Source organism: Leopardus geoffroyi, chromosome A3, assembly GCF_018350155.1.
Source record: "Leopardus geoffroyi isolate Oge1 chromosome A3, O.geoffroyi_Oge1_pat1.0, whole genome shotgun sequence".
NCBI classification, from domain to species: domain Eukaryota; kingdom Metazoa; phylum Chordata; class Mammalia; order Carnivora; family Felidae; genus Leopardus; species Leopardus geoffroyi.
In genome coordinates, this window is record NC_059336.1 from 138,103,975 (window position 1) to 138,122,293 (window position 18,319).

The window sequence follows — 18,319 nt, forward strand, 5'->3', positions numbered from 1 at the left end:
TGCCCTCCACCACCTCTAGGGGTGCCCGCAGCTCCAACATTCTCAGTTCACCGAAAACAGCTCCTGCTTGGAAATGACACGTAAATGTTCAAGAGCAAACAGTCAACGCAGGTGGCACCTAGACCAGACCGGCGGTTCTCAACCACTGCACCCTCTTCACGCGACGACATACACCAGGACAGCGGACAGAGACCCCAGGCAAAAAGGAGCAGAGAATGCTGTTGTAACGTTCTTTCTCAAGCACCAAAACGGGGACGACGCATGGAGCGACATCAACACCCACGGGCTCTCCACCAGAAACTTGTTAGCCAAAAAAAGCTAAAGATGAGACGGAGATGATTTCCATTTGACCCCAATTCCCTCCTTAAGGAGTCATAAATGCTACAGTCAAGTCCAACAACAAGCCAAAAAATCCATAATGATGGCGACACAACGGCTTTCCTTTCTCCTTCCGCACGCCAGCACTCCGTGACTAACCAGCGGTGCAGCACAGGTTTGATTTCTACCTGGACGCTGACAGTCTGAAAATCCTTGCTTCCATGTTGGTTCTGGCAGGTAAGAAGCTCAAATACAATAAGGATCTTAGCAGAGAACCTGAGCGGAATGATCTGCTTGTCTTCTCTCACTTAATAACAAACAGAGGGGCGCCTGGATGGCTCGGTCGGTTGAGCGTCCCACTTCGGCTCGGGTCATGATCTCGCAGTTCGTGGGTTCGAGCCCCGCATCGGGCTCTGTGCTGACGGCTCAGAGCCTGGAGCTGTTTCGGATTCTGTGTCTCCCTCTCTCTCTGCCCCTCCCCCACTCGCACTCTGTCTCCCTCTGTCTCAAAAATAAACATTAAGGAAATAAAATAACAAACAGAAAAACAACCAAAATGAAATAACAGTAATAACATATTTTAGTGTGTCCAGCATTGTTCTAAGTACTTTAGAATAAGTATTATTGCTTTAGGGGCACCTGGGTGGCTCAGTCAACTGGGCGTCTAACTCTTGATTTTGGCTCAGGTCATGATCTCACAGTTCATGGGATCGAGCCCCACATCAGGCTCCGAGCTAATAGCGTGGAGCCTGCTTGGGCTTCTCTCTCTCCCCTTCTCCCTGCCCCTCCCCTGCTTGCGTGCACTCTCTCTCCCTCTCTGCCCCTACCCTCCCCAAAATAAATAAACCTTAAAAGTAAGTGTTATTGCTTTAAAATATCCCAAAAACTTATGAATTCGGTATTATAATTAGCTTCAGTTTATGGAGGAGTAAACTGAGGCACAGACATAGTTCACACACTTAATGAGTGGAGAGGCCAAACTTGTATCATCTGACTTGAGAACCCATTCTCTTAATCACCAAAAATGTACCATTCCATGGGTTCTACTATCAATTTCTGACATATAAAGCATTTGTGTGTGTGTGTGATGTATATGTTTGTGCGTGTATATATATGTACAATTATTATACGATACCCTAATTCACTGTTAAACAGAAAAAAATTAACCATAGATAACTGTGTAAATAAATATGTGTCATTTTCAGGGCAACTGAGTCACCTGGAATACTAGATATGGACCGATGCTCTAAGAAATGAAGGTGTGGGGGTGCCTGGGTGGCGCAGTCGGTTAAGCGTCCGACTTCAGCCAGGTCACGATCTCGCGGTCCGTGAGTTCGAGCCCCGCGTCAGGCTCTGGGCTGATGGCTCAGAGCCTGGAGCCTGTTTCCGATTCTGTGTCTCCCTCTCTCTCTGCCCCTCCCCCGTTCATGCTCTGTCTCTCTCTGTCCCAAAAATAAATAATAAAACGTTGAAAAAAAAAAAAAAAAAAAGAAATGAAGGTGTGAGCCAGGTGGTGATACACATTACATCTCACTAATCACTTCCCTCCCCTCCCAGTTTTACTAAAATTCAGGGAACAGGGGAAGGAACTCCAGATGAATTTAGTCTTAATCGTTTTTTTAAACTTTGACCACCAAAATATGAAATGCCCAATTTTAATATTGTACTAGCATACCTCTTTAGCATACCGTGAAATAAATGTCTAATTTTCTTTTCATTTGCCATACGATCCTTTCTAGCTTCTGACTGTTATTCTTTACAACATGGCTGATATGTTGTTTTCATGGTATTTGTTCAGTTTTTCCTCCGTGCGTCATCTCTTTTTGCCCCAACGATGGCTGTTCAGGTACGATGGTTCTCGTGTGTCAGGTATCTGTTCTTGGGATGATTGTGTCAAGGATGACTGTTCAGATGGTTCTCGTTTGTCGGGTATCTGTTCTTGGGATGGCTGCCCCCAGGATGGCTGTTCGAGCAATTCTTGGTCTTCAGGCTTTTCTTCTGATCGTCCTGATGATGATTCTTCTCGTGATTGCCGTCCCATTGGTGGTTGTCTTCGGTCTTCTATTTTCACTGGGGTTTCTAGTAGTACAGGTGTGTTTTTTCCCTCTAGAAGGTCATATGGTTCTTTTTCTTCAGTAAACAAAAATAAAACAAAATCACCAATAAACGTAGTAGCCATCTAAATCAAGTGAAATAAATCATAAAATAACAAACATAGCTACTATATCATCAATTTCATATCGATAGTGATAATATTAATAAAAATAATTCTCGGGGCGCCTGGGTGGCGCAGTTGGTTGGGCGTCCGACTTCAGCCAGGTCACGATCTCGCGGTCCGTGAGTTCGAGCCCCGCGTCGGGCTCTGGGCTGATGGCTCAGAGCCTAGAGCCTGTTTCCGATTCTGTGTCTCCCTCTCTCTCTGCCCCTCCCCCGTTCATGCTCTGTCTCTCTCTGTCCCAAAAATAAATAAACATTGAAAAAAAAATTTTTTTTAAATAAAAAAAATAATTCTCACATGGGCTGTTACACTTCCAAGGTGCTTTACGTACATTATCACTTTTATTCTCACTTGGAAATAGAATCTTAAATAAGCATAAAATAGGTAGGATGTACTAGTATCAGAGGTCAAGAGAAGCCAGTATAAATGATGTGCTAATATTAATTAAATAGATGTAATCCACTAATTGTTTGAAAATTGATAAACCACAGGAAAGACTCTTGTGTTTTCACTAACATAAAAAAGGCACTTTTAGTAAAATCAAAAAGGACGAATCAGAGTGCAGGAGAATCCAAAACCACTGTCTTTCTCCAGAAGAGGCACCAACACATGAAAACAACCTATGGAAGCAGAAAGATTATGAGGTACTTGGGAACCTGTCACTTGCCAAACCACATTCGTCGGGGACGGTACCATCTGTTCTTACGGCGAAATGTGCCATCGGGCACAGGGAATCAACGCTGCTCCTGGACACTGCAAACACCACTGCTGTACCCGCGGAATGGCGTCTTCAGTGAGAGGCCTCACGGAACCTCCGAGAAGGCAGGTGTGTCAGCGGACGTGCTTACCTGTTGCCTTCCCCCAAAACCTGTTCTTTCTGTCCTTCACGGAAGCAAGACCCAGGCCCCAGCCCCGAACCTCCAACTTCACCCTTGCCCCTCATATCCAACCTGCGGCCAAGTTTGGTCAATATGGTCAAATTCACAAATCTTCCTGCAAAGTCCCTTCCCTGCGGCCCAGTCCCGTCTGGGCCCCCGTCACCTCGCGGGACGCTGTCCCTTCCCTGCGGCCCAGTCCCGTCCAGGTCCCCGTCACCTCGCGGGACGCTGTCCCTTCCCTGCGGCCCAGTCCCGTCCGGGCCCCCGTGACCTCCCGGGATGCTGTCCCTTCCCTGCGGCCCAGTCCCGTCCGGGCCTCCGTCACCTCCCGGGACGCCGTCCCTTCTCTGCCGCCCAGTGCCGTCCAGGCCTCCACCACAGAATATTGTGAAAGAAGGTAACACTGTCACCTTGCCTTTCTCCCCTGATGTCCACATCATTATCTTAAACATCAATTCGATGATGTCACCCACCTGCTCTGACACATGAAGCCCCAGACCCTCAGAATGACACATCACGCTGTGGCGGTGATGCCAGGCGCCGCCAGGCCGGCTTCCCTCCCCCATCCCTGGGGCGGAGCCACCAAAGACCCTTCCAGACCGCAGCCTCCACGCGGGGCCAGACGCCCGTTCTGACCAAAGGGCCATGAGACGAGATGCCCGCCGCTCTGGGCTGAGGAGGCGACGGCCTGAGGCAGCCTCCTCCCCGCGCAAACCCCACCGTCGCCTGTGGGAGACGGTGACGTGCCCAAACCGAGGCCCCCGTGTCACCGCTGGGGGGAGACACCCAGGGGAGCCTCCAGGCCTCGCTACACTTCGCGCGATCCAGAGAGAATCTCTGTGCAAAGTCCCCGACACTCCGCCCTCACGAGTCCCAGCCTACCCGGTAGGACCTAAAACCGACCTGAAATGGACACGCGCCTCCCGCCCCCACCGGTGCCGCGCACGCGCCTGTGTGGACCGCAGACCCCCGCACCTGCCGCGTGCGGCCACCGCTGCGCCCCTGGCACCTGCGGGCCCTTCTCCGCGGCGCCCGCTTGGCGGCTCCCCACGGACCGTCCACACCCCACCCGAGCCGCCCTCTCTCCTTCACGGCACCACCTGGAAGTCCCTGCAGCCCCTCCCCGGCCCAGACAGGCCCGTGTTCTCCTTCAGGGACCTTCCACGGCACCCACACAACCTCCGCTTATGCATCTGCCCTCAACCCCGGTATCAGTGAGCTTCTCAGGGACAGCAAGTCCGAGACTCACTCACATGCACCCTCGGTGCCCAGCAAGTACCCAGCGCAGAACCGGCAGCTCCTCTGGGAGCCCTGCCCCGCATCCGCCACCCCCCCCCACCCCCGACTTCAACAATAATATTGGACGAGTCGCCTTCCCCTTTCTGGGTTTCAGTTCTTTCCTTCTTAAAAAATTGGGGTAAAAGTATGAATCTTAAAAATGTAGGATTATGGAGACCAGTGAATGGAAGCAGACAGGGAGCTGTTAAAATTGACGGATACGTGATACGATACTCACCGTGATCACATGCACGTTTAAACAGCAAAGGCGGGGTGGGGGACTAAGACGCGCACGACTGTGTGTCGAAGGAAAGGCAGAGGCGGCGAGGGCTGGCGCCGGGCCGGCCGCGCTTTGCAAACCCCGGGAGCCATGCAGGCTCAGAAGCTCGGCGTCCTCCCGCGGGCGCCCTCCTGCGGGTGGGTGCGATCCCCGCTCACAGCCCGCCGCCCCCACTGGCCGCCAAGAGGCTGCCTCCCCCTCTTTGTCCTCCGGCACCCAGCTCAACCCCACAGGCCGAAGGTACTCAGAAAATGTTTGATAAATGAAAGAGGGCAATAAAGAATGAATGGACCAGCCATCCCCTAGCCCTGCACACAAGGCAATCCTAAAAGCAGAGAAAATTAGAACGTGCAAGGTTGAAAACAGAACGAAGATATCAAAGCATGTTTATGGGTAATGTATTACCATAAAATGCAATATGAAATTACATTAAATATTAATATAACATAAAATACTATATGCGTTATGTTAATATATAATAAAACGTTATTTCGAAACGCCCTGAGCTCTCCTTGCCTCTCAAATGCAATCACAGGTGGGATATTGCTAGTGTCATATACGCGTGCTGTATTTTCCTCCAGGACTGAACCCCCGATCCAAGAGACCTCTAATAACGGCTACAAATGGGTCACTTAGGGGCACGTATTCACTTATTGGTCTGAAGTCTCCTGTCTGAAACCCGTACTTCGTGTTACAAGTTTCAGGAGCTTTATTTTTTCTCTTCCCTACTTTTTTTTTTTTTTTTTTTACCAACTATCACGAGGGTACGCAGTGAAATATTAAAGCAATTCCACGAACCGTGAGCCGACAGACAGCGCCACCCTATGGTGACGTCCAAACCTCCACTTGTCAAGTCACCTTGAAACCGTGCCATATAAAATGCAGCTTAGAGGGGTCCCTGCTTAGTCAGGAAAGAGTAAGTCGCTCGTTCAAAGCCACGTAATCCAAGCAGAAGGCTGCCTGTAAACAGATGGCCGTGGATGGCCAGGTCAGGCTGGGGCAACGCATAAAGTGACCTGCTTCGGACATTTTCAAAAGGGAAAACTCACAAATGGACAAAGTGAGCCCAGAGCAGCCATCCGCATGGGTCATTCACACCCCGTAAGCGATCATCAATAATTCACTCTCTTACCAGGAAACGGAACCACTTTTTTCTTCTCACTGAGGGTCTTGAAAGGTGATAAAAAGAGAGAAACATCCAGATATTAATCAACGGACCAACGGGTTTACGTATTATGAGATTTAGATGTAAGAGCTAAAAGAATTGCTGCAATATTCCCATGGTGACTGGCTTTGAGAGAATTTAGAGCCAATTTCAGTAAAAGGATAATCGCGCGTTATTACGCAGGAAGTCACGCCAACATTACGTCAATTGTAGTTTCTGAGATTACAGGGCAACTGGCAAAATTGTGATCGTAGTTTTCTTCCTCTGAGGAAAAAAGGCCTTTGGTGACGGCGTTCTTTTCTCTTCAACTGTTTCCTCATGCGGTTTCATCGAGGGCAGTCAGGGGCATAGGTGGTGTTTCCCTGGCTCCACACAAGATTTAGGAGGTAACAGAGTCTCTCCGGTTACACCAGTAAACCGTAAAATGCAGGCGTTGGGTGTACCCTCCGAACAACCAGAAAATGTAAACCAGCTCGACTTACACAGCAGCTGTTTTTCAAAAACCCCAAGAGTAAATAGCAATAAAAATAGAACACTCAGTCTAAAATGAAAAACACTAAAAGCAGACACGTATGACTTATGTCAACGCTTGCAAGGTATAACATGCTAATCCACGCGGTACGACGTCAATAAAGGCAATCCAGCTTCTGCGGATCTGCCCCATTTAACATCTTATCTGGAAATTTTGCGTTGGCTTCGGGGATTTGGAGATTTATCCAGTCTCTGCCGATTCACGCACGTAGCATGAAAATATCTGTTCCATTACAGATGCGTGCTTCTAAGTGTATCTCTGTGTCAAGGTTTCCACTGGCGTGAGTAACACAGAAACACCTTTGCTAATAAGCGCTTCAGTCAACTTGAACTCCGGGGCCAAACAGCTAGACTGAAGGCCTGACATTTTGGCGAGCAGGATGAAAAAGACATACAAGAGCGGCTGGGGTTGCTGACAGCCACTGGAGGAAGAAATTCGAGAAGCTGTTACAAGATTTGATTGGAGAGATTAAACTGCCAACAGCAGCAGCTGGGGAGTCTGGAAATCGGGGCAGAGGAGAGTGAACGAGAACCAGGAGTCTCAGGAGAAGGCTGGTTGTGACGACATCGCAGGCGGTCAGAGACCACCGGGAACCAGACGCACCACAACAGCTGGATGAGTTCACAAAGACCCCCACCTTCGTCCACAAAGAATTCCATCACTCGTCTGCTTTACTGCATAATGTGACTCGAGTGTGCCGTGCGTAGTCGTCAGCACTTGCCTTGAAGACTCCTGTTCGCTTGCACTTAGTTTAGTGACGGCCAGAACACACGGCAGCTGCTGGTTGTGAATTAAGATGTCAGGCTCAAATTGGTGAAAATAAATCCAGTGTTTGGGTTTGAGGTATAATTCACTTGAGAAAATTTAGAAGCCCCGAGTTAGGTAGCATTTAACTTTCATATTCTGTAACGATTACCTAGCCGTCTGATTTCTCTGTGGGCTGGAATGTTTTCGAATAAAGTAGCAAAGGCATTTTCCAAGTCCTTAGAGGGAATTACAAGTTAAATCAAAAAATAGTTTGAATTCACGGCGTCTCCAATAGTGGCTTGAAGGACGCGTCTTGCCCTGGTGACCCGGAATAACAAACACGTTAACCTAATGAGCCCGCCTGCAGCCAATATAGACATTTTTACTCTTAAAATAATTTTAATTTTCGGTATTCAAATGTGCTTATGATAGAAAATTGGGAAAGCAGAGCAAAGCCCCCCAAAATGGAAATAAATTGAAGTCACAGACCCGCCACTCGCTGTTAGAAGTTGTAATCCACGCCAAGGGTGACAATGGGGAATAAGAAATTGTCTGATTTTGTAGCCTTGGGATAAACTTCCAGAGGCGGATTTTGCTGGCTCAGAGGTGCGGAAGCTTCAAAGTGCCCCGCAGAAGAGATTACCCAAGTCATACCCTCCTGAGGACACAGTCTCCCTCGCAGTGTCCCCAGGTGGTGGCGGCTGTCTCTCCCGCATGCTTGGAGGGGACGGGTCCTCCTCGCTCCACACTGCCATTTCTAGACCTTCAGCCGTTCCTCCTCCCTCTTCATAGCCCATGTCATCAGACTCTTCCTCCCACCTATGTTCCTTGGAGTGGCTATGGCCCTCCCTTCCTGACCCCCCGGCCCACAGCCCCTCTCTCCCCCTAACAGAGCCCCCGTCACTGTCCTTGGGGATCTCAGCGGCCACTCAAGACACACCTTCCAGTGTTGGCCTCTCAGCTCTATAGCCCCATCCCATCCAGCGACCCTGTTTTCTATCCTTCTCCCGAGACCACACCTTGGGCCTCGTCTTTCCCACGCAGGGTAACGACCCGTGTCAACTTCACTCTCCAATCCTGACCGAACTCCAATCCTCTCTTCACCCAGCTTCACCTGGTGTTAACATCTTACACAACCACGGTACGTTTATAAAAACTAAAATCAACAGTAAGACAACGCTGCTTCACTGCAGACTTGATTTGGAATTCACCAGTGTTTCCATTCATATCCCTTTGCTGTCCCGGGATCCAGTTCTCAATAGCACCTTGCAGTCAGTCCCCGCGTCTCCTAGTCTCCTCCAAACTGTCACAGCTTCTCGGTCCTTCCTTATTTTCCATGACCGTGACACTTTTCTTGAAGAGTACCGGTTGGGTATTCTGTAGAATGTCCCTCAGTTTGGTGTAGCTGATGTTTTATCAGGAATAGACTGGAGTCATGGCTTTGGAGGAATACTACTATTCTGCTACACTACTAGAGAGAAGCAAAGCCCTTCTCACCGCCTCATACCAAGACATCTACTACATTATTTATCACTGGTGGTATTCACCTTGACCCCTCAGGCCGGTGCTGCCTGCCAGATGTCTCCACTCTAAAATTTTCCCATGTTTTCCTTCAAAGATTGAAAACCAAGGACTTTGTCCTTACCTTTTATTTCACAGCTGAAAAAGAAGACCCGGGTGGTGATGGGAATGGAACCTCCTCAGAAGAGAAATTGCAGGGGAAATGGGGAGACCGGATCTCTCGGGTCCCTTCCTAGACTAAATTCCAACCATGTTGTAAGCTCATTATTCTTTTCTTCCTACCGATGAACACGTGTCAGCATCTTGTTTGAAAGAAACCACGACACATATGCCACAGGCCTTATTCCTGTGAAAGTTGCCAAGAAATTCAAGCAAAGTATACGGTGCAGGCAGGGGAGATGCGTTCCTGGACCGCGCAGGGATATTAAGGGTTTCATCCCGAGCATCCACTTGGCGCACAGAGCCCGGAAGATGCCACCCGGAGGACCAGTCGAAATCAGGTGTGTGGAGATGGCTGGCAACCAAGTCAAGATCCCGATGACGGTGAGCCGCAGCAGGAAGGGGCCCCTCGGCCAGGCCGGGAGACGCAGGTGCCTCTACACAACACATGCATACAGAGCTGCAGAGCTCGGGGAAGCTCCCAGGGATGAGAGCGCACGATGAAGAATTGCCCTACGTCTGTTTACAGTTTAGAGTTTTCGATACACCTTTACGTCACTTTTCTCATTGAACATCACAACGGGGCCGCATGCCCTCGATTCCGTAGATGAGCAAAATAACGTTCAAAGAGTCTGAGTTACTTGCTCGGATGCCGCGGGTACCAGGGGCAGGGCGGGTGCCGGACCCCAGCGCGCTCCGTCTGGCACGCCTCCCCCTGTGCCCATGGCCGACGAAGAGATTAAGGTTCATTTGAATGCTCACTTCCTCTGGTTAACACTTTGCTTCTCCTTATCAATTCCCAAATATTTTAAAAATAATTTTTAGGTCGTTACATATTAATGTTCTCTTATCAGTTTCAATCTATGCCATGACCACTTCTCCAAGATCATCTTGGAGAAGTGATGTCAACAAACAGAAGGAAGGACACCCTGTTTTCATGGCCCTCAGGAAGACGGGGAAATGGCCCCTCTCCCTGTACCCCTGTGTATAAGGCACAGTCTCCCAACGCTAATGGAGAAAGGCGCCATACAAATTCAACATGTTTTACGAAAACCAAGACATCTTTATGAACTTGGAAGATCATTTAATCAGCTAAGGTTACGTATCCTACAAAATCGGAGAGAGGCTTCCTATTCAGGCATGCCTCGTGTCACTGTTGCAACTTTTTTTTTTTTTTAATTTTTTTTTCAACGTTTTTATTTATTTTTGGGACAGAGAGAGACAGAGCATGAACAGGGGAGGGGCAGAGAGAGAGGGAGACACAGAATCGGAAACAGGCTCCAGGCTCCGAGCCATCAGCCCAGAGCCCGACGCGGGGCTTGAACTCACGGACCGCGAGATCGTGACCTGGCTGAAGTCGGACGCTTAACCGACTGCGCCACCCAGGCGCCCCTGTTGCAACTTTCTTTTATGGCACTTTGCAGACACTGGGGTGTTGTTTGTTTGTTTGTTTTCTTTTTTTTTTTTTAATTTTTTTTTTCAACGTTTATTTATTTTTGGGACAGAGAGAGACAGAGCATGAACGGGGGAGGGGCAGAGAGAGAGGGAGACACAGAATCGGAAACAGGCTCCAGGCTCCGAGCCATCAGCCCAGAGCCCGACGCGGGGCTCGAACTCACGGACCGCGAGATCGTGACCTGGCTGACGTCGGACGCTTAGCCGACTGCGCCACCCAGGCGCCCCTGTTTGTTTGTTTTCAAATTGAGGGTTTGTGGCTACTCTGAGTCAAGCATGTCTGGTGACATCACTGTTCCAACAGCACTGGCTCACTCCGTGTCTCTGCGTCACATCTGGGTAATTCTTTCAATATTTCAGACTTTTTCATTATTGTTATATGTGTGATGGTGATCTGTGGTTATGACTCACTGAAAGCTCAGAGGATAGTATTTTTAGCAATAAAGTATTTCTTGAAGTATCTACACTGTTTTTTTTAGACATAATGCCACGGCACGCTTAACAGGCCCCAGTGTGGTGTAGACGTAACTTTTACACACAGTAGGAAACCAAAACCTTCATCTGACTTGCTGTATTGCAGAATTCACTTTAGTGGAGTATTTGCTTTATTGCAGTGGTCTGGACCCAAACCACAGTATCTCCTAAGAATGACTGTCGACCAAATACCAGACGGGAATCGGGTTCTGCTAGCCCAAGAAGGAGGGGTCTTAGATTCTCAGAATCAACTTAGGTTTAGCGGTAAGGAAAGCATCTAAGGAGAAAAAAGTATAGTGAACATTTTCTCTAGGATTACTTGGACCTAGTTCTGTCTGAAGGCAAAGACTGGGTTCAAAACTCAAGCAACCCCCGGTGAATGAACGTCAATCCCGCCGCACAGCCCAAGGGACCACTGAGCTCTCGTCCCCCATGGCAGCTGTCCCCACGGCCACCCTCCCGAGCCCTCCAGGCAGCCTCAGCACAGGCAGCACCATGGAGGGACGGGGCGGCGTCTCTGCACACGCTCATCAGCCGAGAAGAGCCGTCAGAAGGAGCCGAACCACACTCCGATTTCACAGTTCAGCCCGACTCAAACCCAACCGAAAGGGAGCACCTCCTCTTAACCAATTCCACCCGCCTCTTTCTGGGGCCCCCGGGGCCAATCTGAGTTGACACAGCAGGTCCGGAGTTACCTCTGGATGCCTGGTGCTCAGTCCCCTGTGCACCACGTTGTGGAACTAAGCGTCATTTCATACTTGCGTAAAAGATCACAGGAGATGGGGCGCCTGGGTGGCGCAGTCGGTTGGGCGTCCGACTTCAGCCAGGTCACGATCTCGTGGTCCGCGAGTTCGAGCCCCGCGTCGGGCTCTGGGCTGATGGCTCAGAGCCTGGAGCCTGTTTCTGATTCTGTGTCTCCCTCTCTCTCTGCCCCTCCCCCGTTCATGCTCTGTCTCTCTCTGTCCCAAAAATAAATAAACGTTGAAAAAAAAAAAAAAAAAAAAGATCACAGGACATCACTAAATGAATGTGCCAAAAAATGAAACCTCTCAAGCAACAGCACTCATAACGTACAGAATGGAAAGACATGGCACTCGTGGAGTTGCTGCCTACCAAACATCTCAGACCACACAGAAGCACGTAGACGCGCCGACGGTAAATGGGGAGGCACAAATCAGGGGCCAAACACCAAGCCAACCACTTGCTTCTCTCCCAGTCTTCCTTATCCTTGGTCAGATAAGATGTGTATTCAGTGGAATCATTTTCTGCTTGGTTAGCATCCTCCCCTACAGACCGGGGCTGGCCTCACAGGCCTACGCGGCCTTACCGTCAGAGCCCCGTCACTTCCTTCCCACCCCCTTCCCAAGAGTCAGCTCGTTCTAAGATGGCTTCCAAGCACAAAGGAAGCTGGGTGCCACTGAACTTCACACTATGGGGTAGATAACTGGCAACAGCTCCTGGAGCAGAGGGCTTCTCCGTTGGCCACCCACAGGAAGAGAGAAAAGCAGGGAAGGACCCCCTGGGGAGTGGGGAGATGGGAAGGGCTGTGAGGGCTGCGCGGGGTCGCTCTGATCAAAGTCATAAAACAGCAGCCTGGTTCAGGCAAGTCAGTCCCCTAGCTTTACCCAAAGACAGTGAAATGAAACTTTAAAAATAAGTCATCATGATTAATTTTTCCAGGGCAGGGTAGGGTACCATCACAAGTCAAAGGAGGCTGTGAAATTAGGCCACGTTTAAGAACAGTTCAGAAAGCCACAGTGTACTTTTGAACCAAAAATGTGTCGATCCAAAAGGCAAGCCCGGGGTATGTGCCCTCTGCGGTTTGGGAGGCCCTTCCCGCCTGCTGGTCCCACCGTCCCCACCAACCGCTAGTGGCTCTTTGAATGACAATCCATAAGTTACGATTGTATCTTAAATGATTCCTAAGTTTCCAGACTGACTAAAATCATAGGAAGAAAAAAAAAAAAAAAAAAAAGACACTCAAGGAAGCCTCCGGAGAGCGTGAGAGTCTGGCCTGGCCACGCGTCGCCCGGTGGCTGCCGAACTTCGGCACACGGGGGAGCGCCAGGCGAGGGGCCCCGTCTCACCGAGGCTGCGAGAGCAGGTGTCTGAGCCAGGCACCCGGGCGCTGAGCGGCGCTGTGCTCATTCCCCGACTGCCCCTGGAGCTGTGAACACTTTGAAGCAAAGTAACAAGGCTGAAAAACCACAGTGGAAAGACACCAGTCTTTTTTTTCGGATTCTTTTGTTCCTTCACTTTGAATACCCCTCTACTTCCCAATTCTCAAAACAAGCAAAGATAACAGCAACAGAACACAGCCCAAAATGACTCCCAGTGAGATAAAACAAATGAGATTATTATCACCTTGAATTAAACTCAGGGACTTCAGACGGCCTCATTCCCCCAGAAAAATGAAACGTGCAAACTCTGACAAAATGCAGGCAGGCACTGCGCTGTTCTGGGAGCAAGGGTTAGAAGCGGCCAGAAGTCCAAGGCTTCGTGCACCTGCTTGCACGGGAGTTGATAGGACGGACGGCCACTAACAGCCACAAGCACTCGGTGGGAAAGGTGACATTTTTTCAGTGAGGTATGAAATGGGCTCATTCCCTTCTCCCAAATAAGTCACAATTTCTGGTGGCCTCAGATTGGCTGATTAACTCCCAACAGCCCCGTGTAACGTACTCGGGTGAAAAACCACCCAGAGACCTTGAAGCTGTTGTTGAACCACACATCTATTGAGTGGAGCCCAAAGGTAACCTGGTTACTTGGAAACAAACTGGAGGGGTCATAAAATCAGTCAAAGCCACCTCATCAGGTGACCCGGGGCTGGCGTCAAGGGTAAACCCACCGCAGACCAGAGCCAGTCCCCTGGGGGAGCTGGCCCACCCCGCACGGTGCCTCATCGGCTATGGGTGGGGGGCGGGGTAGAGGGAGGAGAAATGGATTTGCTTGAATTTCTGCTGTTTCTTCTGTCACCTGTCTCACCCAGGACAAGACAGGCAGTCATTCTGTTCTCTGTGAAATGAGGATTATCACCTGGCAAGGGGATTGAAATGAAAATAAAAAGGAAAAGGAAATGTCTATGAAGGTATTTTGGAATCTGTGCATAATTTTAAAGCGCCATTAAAGCAGATGGTTCAATATACATTTCATATACTTAAGGCTCAATAAACGCCTGCAGCACTTAATAGGGTTTTTTTTAAAAGTACTCGGGGCGCCTGGGTGGCTCAGTCTGTTGAGCGTCCGACTTCAGCTCAGGTCACGATCTCGCGGTCCGTGAGTTTGAGCCCCGCGTCAGGCTCTGGGCTGACGGCTCAGAGCCTGGAGCCTGTTTCCGATTCTGTGTCTCCCTCTCTCTCTGCCCCTCCCCCGTTCATGCTCTGTCTCTCTCTGTCCCAAAAATAAATAAACGTCAAAAAAAAAAAAAAAATTAAAGTACTCAAGACCTTGACCGCAGGGGAAGGGCACAGGAGGGGCTGGCAGCGGGAGACAGGTTAGGTGTTGCTCGCTGAGACTTCTCCCTGTCATGAACTGTCACCTGAAGAGCATCCTTCAAATAAACAGCAAATAACAAAGGTGCCTGGGCAGCTCAGGTGGTTAAGTGTCCGATTTCGGTCCGATTTCGATCTCACGATTCATGGGTTCAAGCCCGGCGTCGGACTCCGTGCTGACAGCTCAGAGCCTGGAGCCTGCTTCAGATTCTGTGTCTCCCTCTCTCTCTGCTCCCCCACTCATCCTCTGTCTCCCTCCCTCTCTCTCTCTCTCTCTCAAAAATAAACATTAAAAAAATTTTAATTCAAATAACAAAAAGAGACACAGTGGCTCAGACCCATATTCCACACCCGAAGGGACGCTTGGGCCTGATTTACGAGGGGCGCCCCGGGGGTTCCCTTCTGGTCACCAGGTGGCGATCTGGGGCCCTCGTGGGTGTCACACCTTCCAGTTTTAGCATCTGGGAGATAACCATTTTCTCTTCCAAACAAAACAAAACAAAATTCCCCGATTATCTGGTTGGCACTTAGCATACTCAATATGATTTTTCTCTTAAGTTATCAAAAACCATAGAAAATCAAATGGTAGCCATTCCTGAACATTCAGGGGAGTTTCTGTTTTCCCAACATCCAATAGAAATTGTTGTTGAGAGATTTCAATCGTGGAAGTACAAACAATTATAATGAAAATGTATTAATCTTTATTTTTCAGGTTTATTTGTTTATTTTGAGAGAGGGGGCACACGCACAAGCAGGGGAGTGGCGGAGAGAGAGGGAGAGAGAGAATCCAAATCAGGCTCCACACTGTCAGCACAGAGCCCCACATGGGGCTAGAACCCACGAACCGTGAGATCATGATCTGAGCCGAAATCAAGAGTCAGTTGCCTAACTGACTGAGCCCCCCAGGCGGCCCTGTAATGAGAATTTTAAATTGAACCCCCAAACAGAATAAGGTAGAAAGGGCTCCAAGCCCTCACTGACTTTGCTCCCAGCCTACAGACGGGAAGTCGTATAGAAAGTCAGCTGACACGAAGAACCTCACTACCGTCATGGATCCTGAAAACCACCGACGCTCCTATGGTCCAGCCTTGCTGGTCCCCAGACACCGCCCCCTCTGTTCTATAGTGGCTCTACCGAACACGAGCCCGGTGCTCTCCACCCCCACACCTTGAACCTTCAAAGCTCTCGTGAGAGCTAGTTTATGTTAAAAATGAGTAATGCTAAGAGAAGTCAGCCAGTGAGATGGGATGGTGACAGCCGGCCCACCGGACCAGGGAGTTTGGGCTCCCCTACTCCCTACGAGCCAGCAGAGCTCCCTCCGGCCTTCCCTGCAGTCGACACCCCTCTGTCTACCTGCAAGGGGAGCGATGCTTGGGTCCTTCCACGTGGGTCCACGGAAGGAACGGGGGAAACAGTGCTAGGGAATCCCTACTGTGAGGTACCCTCAGAAGGCGTTCCTGTCTCAGGAACTGGAATCGCCACGTTTTAAAGGAACAAAGGGCTGCAGGTGGTTTGTTTTGGGGACTAAATTACACCCAGAGAGCACAGTAGTTACTGATAAAGATCCGAGGCACAATTCGTGGCTGTGGAATGAACTGCCCACAGATCCGAGACCTTCAGACCCCAGAAGGCACACCGTCGGTGTCCTGCTACATCACAATTCAGAAACAGGAAATGACACGTGACCTTTTGGAAAGGATTCCTACCCGCTCTATGCCTCGGTTTCCTCATCTGGAAAATACCCAGTTTACATGACGAAAAGACAAGTAGTTAATACGTCCATAGGATTTTTACACTTTGCAAAGCATTTCCCAAGCATTATGTCATTTCATACAGTAATATATCATTTCCCACTCTTCATGGCTAGCATGTTACATCAGGAAGTCATATACATCAAACTACTTTTAAAAACACAAATCTAAAAAATTATGATTATAGGGGCGCCTGGGTGGCGCAGTCGGTTAAGCGTCCAACTTCAGCCAGGTCACGATCTCACGGTCCGTGAGTTCGAGCCCCGCTTCGGGCTCTGGGCTGATGGCTCAGAGCCTGGAGCCTGTTTCCAATTCTGTGTCTCCCTCTCTCTCTGCCCCTCCCCCGTTCATGCTCTGTCTCTCTCTGTCCCAAAAAAAATAATATAAATAAACGTTGAAAAAAAATAAAAAATTATGATTATAAATAAACAGCTATGAAAAAAATTAGGAAACAATTTAAAATTTGCTGATGTTATTGGGTTGGGGGGGGCAGAAGGAAATGGTGGGCAAGGAGTAAGACCTATCGAATATCTTCTGCATATTTTAAGTATATTTCAAGAGACAAACTTGACTAGCCGTTTACAACAAGATCATACAAGTACCCGCACCCATGGCCGAATTTCTACAGAATACACACATTTCTATTTCGTCCACATCTACATGACATACCTTTTTCCTTTGTGCTGTGTCTTAAGGAAAACCTTTTCTTAAAAGACATTCGTGAATTGTCTTCCTGAAATAGAAACCATCAGTGTTAGCAGCTGAAACTTTTCTCTCTGAGCTATAAACAGAGGTCCTCAGGAGCAGAACACTCAGCTACAACCAAACCCTGGGAACTGAAGTTTGCAACAAAGGTTAGTCCCCTGGAGATATCAGTGCACTCGACAATGATTTGCCAAAACATGGCAGCCCGTGCTGGAAGGCCAGCTACCTTTCCACGAAATGGCAGGTGCACCTTTACTCTGGCCTTGCCTACAAGTCCAGATGGAGACAAATGAAGCCCACGGATCACCACGGATGAGAAAATCTCCCCCCATCTGGCCTCAGGGTGCAGCCCCAGTCTGTTCAATTCTTCACTCAATGGTAGTTCAGGGACCAAGCTGGAGACCGGGACCCACAGACCCAGCTCATACACGGATTCCCGTGGGTCACTCTAAGGTTTTCACCACCAATCACGTCCTCCCCAACACGTCCCATATCAAAAATGAGCCAGCTTTTGTCTGGAATGTGAAGAACTGGAAAGAGAGTCTCTCCTCTCCCAACAACAAGACGAAGTGAGATAATGTATGAAATTACAATTTTCTAGAAGTCATCAGAGAGTTGGGATCATGGGGAAACCAACTAGCCCAGAACTGAAGGACAGACAGACTCCGCCAAGGAGAAACAGGACCTGAGTGCTGGCTTCCCTGGGGCAGAGCGTGGGAGGAAGACAGGGGTAAGAAGGTTTCAGGCTTGGATCAGAGTGGGTGCGGCAGGCCTGAGGGCACACAGCCAAGGCTCCCTGGACACAAGACTGGTTCCACAGCAAGGGCAGGGAAAACAAGAGGGGCCTGGAGGCACTCGCAGTAACAGAAAAAAAGGAAGCTCTTAAACAGAACACGTCAAAGCAATGTGTCAAAGGGACTCGGGAGCCGGGCTGAAGGAATTACAGTCCAAAACAGGAACAATGAGAACAACAAATAATGCCACACTGGATTACAGCCCGAAGCAGAAAACAAATAGACAGGAATCCATCACAATATGAATGAATGCTTGGATAAATAAATAACCAAATCGGAGATAAGAAGCAAATTTTCCTTGTGGGAGAACTCCAAAAAACAGATTCATAGACTAAGCTTTGCCTCCTGGAGGTGGTGGTGAATTCACTTTACTTTCTTTGGAGGTGAGACTTAGCGATTCACTTCCAACACCACAGAGTAGGAAAGGGATGAATGGTAAGTTGACAGAGGAGAATCTGACAAACACTATGTCACTAAGGAATGAAGGTTGCCATTATTGGGGACATCACATGAATGTCCCCAGTATGATACCAGGAGGGCACTTCACCTCTAT

General features: G+C 49.2%; 1 protein-coding gene across 7 annotated transcripts in view; it reads right to left on the bottom strand.

Moving 5' to 3' along the window:
- Nucleotides 1-1,959: 1,959 nt before the first annotated feature.
- DCDC2C (doublecortin domain containing 2C) overlaps nucleotides 1,960-18,319 on the bottom strand; it is an 84,921-nt gene continuing 68,561 nt past the window's right edge. For 3 of the 7 annotated variants that reach the window (XM_045447832.1, XM_045447836.1, XM_045447831.1), the window contains 2 exons: nucleotides 16,937-17,000; nucleotides 1,960-2,448 (listed from right to left, as the gene is read on the bottom strand). In XM_045447832.1, the coding sequence (XP_045303788.1) occupies nucleotides 2,132-2,448; nucleotides 16,937-17,000 (381 nt within the window). In that variant the 3' untranslated portion in view covers nucleotides 1,960-2,131. The remainder of the gene's footprint in view (nucleotides 2,449-16,936; nucleotides 17,001-18,319) is intronic. The other 4 variants (XM_045447838.1, XM_045447837.1, XM_045447834.1 and 1 more) reach the window with 3 other exon arrangements.